This window comes from Salmo salar, chromosome ssa17 (genome assembly GCF_905237065.1).
Source record: "Salmo salar chromosome ssa17, Ssal_v3.1, whole genome shotgun sequence".
Taxonomy (NCBI): Eukaryota; Metazoa; Chordata; class Actinopteri; order Salmoniformes; family Salmonidae; genus Salmo; species Salmo salar.
Genome location: NC_059458.1, coordinates 43,694,451 through 43,701,950, shown reverse-complemented (window position 1 = coordinate 43,701,950; position 7,500 = coordinate 43,694,451). Strand labels below are relative to the sequence as shown.

Below are 7,500 nucleotides of genomic sequence, written 5' to 3'. Positions count from 1 at the left end.
TTTATGTGGTTCGGGCTATGTATTTAGGTAGAGGGGCGTTTGTTTTATGTGGTTCGGGCTATGTATTTAGGTAGAGGGGTGTTTGTTTTATGTGGTTCGGGCTTTGTATTTAGGTAGAGGGGTGTTTGGTTTATGTGTTCCGGAGGTTTGTTGGTTTATGTTCTATGTTAATTATTTCTATGTACTAGTCTAGTCCTTTTAGTTCTATGTTTAGGGTTTTGATGGACCTTCAATTGGAGGCGGCTGTTCCTCGTTGCCTCTGATTGAAGGTCCTACGTATTGGGATTCGTGGGTAGTTGTCGCCTGTTTAGTGAATGTTCGCCTGACAGGTCTGTTAGTGGCGTTCGTTGCGTTTTTATACGTGTTTTATTTGGGGGTTTTTTTTCCCAATTTTTTTTATATTAATAAAGAAGGCGTGTCTACACATTCCCGCTGCACCGTGGTCCGCTTCTTACGACAACTGTGAGTCTACAGTCGTGGCCAAAAGTTTTGAGAAAGACACAAATATTAATTTTCCACAAAGTCTGCTGCTTCAGTGTCTTTAGATATTTCTGTCAGATGTTACTATGGATACTGAAGTATAATTACAAGCGTTTCATAAGTGTCAAAGGCTTTTATTGACAATTACATGAAGTTGATGCAAAGAGTCAATATTTGCAGTGTTGACCCTTCTTTTTCAAGACCGCCGCAATCCGCCCCGGCATGCTGTCAATTAACTTCTGGGCCACATCCTGACTGATGGCAGCCCATTCTTGCATAATCAATGCTTGGAGTTTGTCAGAATTTGTGGGTTTTTGTTTGTCCACCCGCCTCTTGAGGATTGACCACAAATTCTCAATGGGATTAAGGTCTGGGGAGTTTCCTGGCCATGGACCCAAAATATCGATGTTTTGTTCCCCGAGCGACTTAGTTATCACTTTTGCCTTATGGCAAGGTGCTCCATCATGCTGGAAAAGGCATTGTTCGTCACCAAACTGTTCCTGGATGGTTGGGAGAAGTTGCTCTCGGAGGATGTGTTGGTACCATTCTTTATTCATGGCTGTGTTCTTAGGCAAAATTGTCCCGATCCCGCAGCTGTCTCGATCCCGCAGCTGAATCAACTTTAGGAGACGGTCCTGGCGCTTGCTGGACTTTCTTGGGCGCCCTGAAGCCTTCTTCACAACTATTGAACCGCTCTCCTTGAAGTTCTTGATGATCCTATAAATGGTTGATTTAGGTGCAATCTCGCAGCAATATCCTTGCCTGTGAAGCCATTTTTGTGCAAAGCAATGATGATGGCACCTGTTTCCTTGCAGGTAACCATGGTTGACAGAGGAAGAACAATGATTCCAAGCACCACCCTCCTTTTGAAGCTTCCAGTCTGTTTTTCGAACTCAATCAGCATGACAGAGTGAACTCCAGCCTTGTCCTCGTCAACACTCACACCTAGGTTAACGAGATAATCACTGACATGATGTCAGTTGGACCTTTTGTGGCAGAGCTGAAATGCAGTGGAAATGTTTTTTGGGGGATTCAGTTAATTTGCATGGCAAAGAGGGACTTTGCAATGAATTGCAATTCATCTGATCACTCTTCATAACATTCTGGAGAATATGCAAATTGCCATCATACAAACTGAGGCAGCAGACTTTGTGAAAATTAATATTTGTGTCACTCTCAAAACTTTTGGCCACGACTGTATACATTTTAGTATGTGAGCCGTGTGGGAAATGAACCGACAACCTTTGCATTGCTCTATACAACTAAAGTGTTACATAAATCTGGTCTATAGGACTGTACCTTATCGTAGTACTTGATCTCGTAGTCCAGTATGTCATTAGGCTGCTGTTCTACCTCCGTCCAGGAGAGGGCGATACTGTTGTCAGACGCCCAGTCTTTCCTCACCACGCCAACCAGAGAAGGACCTGCAGAGACACATTCACAGGCCTGGGTCAAATACATTGTGTAAAAATACTCCCCAAATACTCATCAGTGGTTTGGACCAGGGGGAGAGCAACTGCCGCCTCTCAATTCAGAATACAGGATGCCCCCCCCCCCCTCGTAGTAAATGAGGAAAATGTAAAACTTTGTGGTCAATATTCGTGTACAAATGTTTTAATTTTTTAAGACAATCATGGTATTAATCATTTATTCTACTCCACCAGATGTACGTCCTTGAACCAGTTAATTTTTTTTTTTAAATCGCTCACAGAAGAAGTTATAAGGATTATATAGTTGGTACTGGCAGCCTGCAGTACCCCCGGTTGGCCTTCAAGTCGAGATACTCATCGAGAGGGGGCAGCACTGAGCTAGTCAGCAACATCACTTCCTGGAGTAGCTCAAACTGCGCATGTTAATGTCTACATAAATCTCCTCCCATAAGACACCATCTTAGCCAGCTAAAACCGACTTCTTGACCTTAGCAAGCTAAAACCGACTTCCTCACCTTAGCAAGCTAAAACCGACTTCTTGACCTTCAAATGCACCATTGTGTCTTCACATACTGTGGGGAAAAATTGTGTGATTGTCCATTCATTTACATTCATTGGTTTGGAACTCTTGGTGGTCCCAGTCTTGCTACCCCATGGTGTTATATAATGGTAATGGTGTTATATAATGGTAATGGTGTTATATAATGGTAATGGTGTTATATAATGGTAATGGTGTTATATAATGGTAATGGTGTTATATAATGGTAATGGTGTTATATAATGGTAATGGCATTATATAATGGTAATGGTGTTATATAATGGTAATGATGTTATATAATGGTAATGGTGTTATATAATGGTAATGGTGTTATATAATGGTAATGGTGTTGTATAATGGTAATGGTGTTGTATAATGGTAATGGTGTTATATAATGGGAATGGCATTATATAATGGTAATGGTGTTATGTAATGGTAATGGTGGTAGGGTTGGGCGGCAGGGTAGCCTAGTGGTTAGAGCGTTGGGCTAGTAACCGAAAGGTTGCAAGTTCGAATCCCAAAGCTGACAAGGAACAAATCTGTCGTTCTGCCCCTGAACAAGGTAGGCCGTCATTGAAAATAAGAATTTGTTCTTAACTGACTTGTTAAATAAAGGTATAATAAAATGTCAATATAATGGTAATGGTGTTATGTAATGGAAATATATGGTGTTATATAATGGTAATGGTGTTATATAATGGTAATGGTGTTATAAACTGGTAATGGTGTTAAATCGTTAACCACCTAACCGAGGAACTCAATTTAACCTTGCGCAATACCCTAGATGCAGTTGCACCCCTAAAAACTAAAAACATCTGTCATAAGAAACTAGCTCCCTGGTATACAGAAAATACACGAGCTCTGAAGCAAGCTTCCAGAAAATTGGAACGGAAATGGCGCCACACCAAACTGGAAGTCTTCCGACTAGCTTGGAAAGACAGTACCGTGCAGTATCGAAGAGTCCTCACTGCTGCTCGATCATCCTATTTTTCCAACCTAATTGAGGAAAATAAGAACAATCCAAAATGTATTTTTGATACTGTTGCAAAGCTAACTAAAAAGCAGCATTCCTCAAGAGAGGATGGCTTTCACTTCAGCAGTGATGAATTCATTAACTTCTTTGAGGAAAAGATCATGATCATTAGAAAGCAAATTACAGACTCCTCTTTAAATCTGGGTATTCCTCCAAAGCTCCATTGTCCTGAGTCTACACAACTCTGCCAGGACCTAGGATCAAGGGAGACACTCAAGTGCTTTAGTACTATATCTCTTGACACAATGATGAAAATAATCATGGCCTCTAAACCTTCAAGCTGCATACTGGACCCTATTCCAACTAAACTACTGAAAGAGCTGCTTTCTGTGCTTGGCCCTCCTATGTTGAACATAATAAACGGCTCTCTATCCACCGGATGTGTACCAAACTCACTAAAAGTGGCAGTAATAAAGCCTCTCTTGAAAAAGCCGAATCTTGATACAGAAATTATAAAAAACTATCGGCCTATATCGAATCTTCCATTCCTCTCAAAAATGTTAGAAAAAGCTGTTGCGCAGCAACTCACTGCCTTCCTGAAGACAAACAATGCATACGAAACGCTTCAGTCTGGTTTTAGACCCCAACTCACTTGTGAAGGTGGTAAATGACCTTTTAATGGCGTCAGACCGAGGCTCTGCATCTGTCCTCGTGCTCCTAGATCTTAGTGCCGCTTTTGATACCATCGATCACCACATTCTTTTGGAGAGATTGGAAACCCAAATTGGTCTACATGGACAAGTTCTGGCCTGGTTTAGGTCTTATCTGTCGGAAAGATATCAGTTTGTCTCTGTGAATGGGTTGTCCTCTGACAAATCAACTGTAAATTTCGGTGTTCCTCAAGGTTCCGTTTTAGGACCACTATTGTTTTCACTATATATTTTACCTCTTGGGGATATCATTCGAAAACATAATGTTAAATTTCACTGCTATGCGGACGACACACAGCTGTACATTTCAATGAAACATGGTGAAGCCCCAAAATTGCCCTCGCTAGAAGCCTGTGTCTCAGACATAAAGAAGTGGATGGCTGCAAACTTTCTACTTTTAAACTCGGACAAAACAGAGATGCTTGTTCTAGGTCCCAAGAAACAAAGAGATCTTCTGTTGAATCTGACAATTAATCTGGATGGTTGTACAGTCGTCTCAAATAAAACTGTGAAGGACCTCGGCGTTACTCTGGACCCTGATCTCTCTTTTGAAGAACATATCAAGACTGTTTCAAGGACAGCTTTTTTCCCATCTACGTAACATTGCAAAAATCAGAAACTTTCTGTCCAAAAATGACGCAGAAAAATTAATCCATGCTTTTGTTACTTCTAGGTTGGACTACTGCAATGTTCTACTTTCCGGCTACCCGGATAAAGCACTAAATAAACTTCAGTTAGTGCTAAATACGGCTGCTAGAATCCTGACTAGAACCAAAAAATTTGATCATATTACTCCAGTGCTAGCCTCCCTACACTGGCTTCCTGTTAAGGCAAGGGCTGATTTCAAGGTTTTACTGCTAACCTACAAAGCATTACATGGGCTTGCTCCTACCTATCTTTCCGATTTGGTCCTGCCGTACATACCTACACGTACGCTACGGTCACAAGACGCGGGCCTCCTAATTGTTCCTAGAATTTCTAAGCAAACAGCTGGAGGCAGGGCTTTCTCCTATAGAGCTCCATTTTTATGGAATAGTCTGCCTACCCATGTGAGAGACGCAGACTCAGTCTCAACCTTTAAGTCTTAACTGAAGACACATCTCTTCAGTAGGTCCTATGATTAAGTGTAGTCTGGCCCAGGGGTGTGAAGGTGAACGGAAAGGCTGGAGCAACGAACCGCCCTTGCTGTCTCTGCCTGGCCGGTTTCCCCTCTTTCCACTGGGATTCTCTGCCTCTACCCCTATTACGGGGGCTGAGTCACTGGCTTACTGGTGCTCTTCCATGCCGTCCCTAGGAGGGGTGCGTCACTTGAGTGGGTTGAGTCACTGACGTGGTCTTCCTGTCTGGGTTGGCGCCCCCCCTTGGGCTGTGCCGTGGCGGAGATCTTTGTGGGCTATACTCGGCCTTGTCCCGGGATGGTATGTTGGTGGTTGGAGACATCCCTCTAGTGGTGTGGAGGCTGTGCTTTGGCAAAGTGGGTGGGGTTATATCCTACCTGTTTGGCCCTGTCCGGGGGTTTCATCGGATGGAGCCACAGTGTCTCCTGACCCCTCCTGTCTCAGCCTCCAGTATTTATGCTGCAGTAGTTTATGTGTCAGGGGGCTAGGGTCAGTCTGTCACATCTGGAGTATTTCTCTTGTCTTTTCCGGTGTCCTGTGTGAATTTAAATATGCTTTCTCTAATTCTCTCTTTCTCTTTCTTTCTTTCTCTCTCTCGGAGGACCTGAGCCCTAGGACCATGCCTCAGGACTACCTGGCTTGATGACTCCTTGCTGTCCCCAGTTCACCTGGCCGTGCTGCTGCTCCAGTTCCAACTCTTCTGCCTGCAGCTATGGAACCCTGACCTGTTCACCGGACGTGCTACCTGTCCCAGACCTGTTGTCCCAGACCTGCTGGAACCCTGACCTATTCACCGGACGTGCTACCTGTCCCAAACCTGCTGTTTTCAACTCTCTAGAGACAGCAGGAGCGGTAGAGATACTCTCAAAGATCGGCTATGAAAAAAGCCAACTGACACTTACTCTTGTGTTACTGACTTGTTGCACCCTCGACAACTACTATGATTATTATTATTTGACAATGCTGGTCATTTATGAACATTTGAACATCTAGGCCATGTGCTGTTATAATCTCCACCCGGCACAGCCAGAAGAGGACTGGCCACCCCTCATAGCCTGGTTCCTCTCTAGGTTTCTAATCTCCACCCAGCACAGCCAGAAGAGGACTGGCCACCCCTCAGAGCCTGGTTCCTCTCTAGGTTTCTTCCTAGGTTTTGGCTTTTCTAGGGAGTTTTTCCTAGCCACTGTGCTTCTACACCTGCATTGCTTGCTGTTTGGGGTTTTAGGCTGGGTTTCTGTACAGCACTTTGAGATATCAGCTGATGTAAGAAGGGCTTTATAAATACATTTGATTTGATTTGATTTGATATACTGGTAATGGTGTTATATACTGGTAATGGTGTTATATACTGGTAATGGTGTTATATAATGGTGTTATATAATGGTGTAATATACTGGTAATGGTGTTATATAATGGTGTTATATAATGGTAATGGTGTTATATAACGGTGTTATATAATGGTAATGGTGTTATATAATGGTAATGGTGTTATATACTTGTAATAGTGTTATATAATGGTGTAATATACTGGTAATGGTGTTATATAATGTAATGGTGTAATATACTGGTAATGGTGTTATATAACACCGTTATATACTGGTAATGGTGTTATATAATGTAATGGTGTTAAATAATGGTAATGGTGTTATATAATGGTGTTATATAATGGTGTAATATACTGGTAATGGTGTTATATAACACCGTTATATAATGGTAATGGTGTTATATTATGGTAATGTTATTATATAATGGTAATGGTGTTAAGTAATGGTGTTATATCATTTGTCAGTACTGTGTCTGGGGGGGATCAGCATGGTAGATAACCAGCATGGTAGATGATCAGCATGGTAGATGACCAGTGTTATAATGTACCAGCATGGTAGATAACCAGCATGGTAGATAATCAGCATGGTAGATGACCAGTGTTATAATGTACCAGCATGGTAGATGACCAGCATGGTAGATGATCAGCATGGTAGATGACCAGTGTTATAATGTACCAGCATGGTAGATGATCAGCATGGTAGATGACCAGTGTTATAATGTACCAGCATGGTAGATGACCAGTGTTATAATGTACCAGCATGGTAGATGATCAGTGTTATAATGTACCAGCATGGTAGATGACCAGTGTTATAATGTACCAGCATGGTAGATGACCAGTGTTATAATGTACCAGCATGGTAGATGATCAGTGTTATAATGTACCAGCATGGTAGATGACCAGTGTTATAATGTACCAGCATGGTAG

At 42.3% G+C, this 7,500-nt stretch overlaps 1 protein-coding gene across 1 annotated transcript in view; it reads right to left on the bottom strand.

The window, feature by feature from the left end:
• Positions 1–7,500, bottom strand: part of LOC106594208 (ephrin type-A receptor 6) — a 65,120-nt gene that overhangs the window by 23,816 nt on the left and 33,804 nt on the right. Inside the window, exon 2 of the mRNA XM_045698629.1 lies at positions 1,780–1,904. Within this exon, the coding sequence (XP_045554585.1) occupies positions 1,780–1,904 (125 nt within the window). The remainder of the gene's footprint in view (positions 1–1,779; positions 1,905–7,500) is intronic.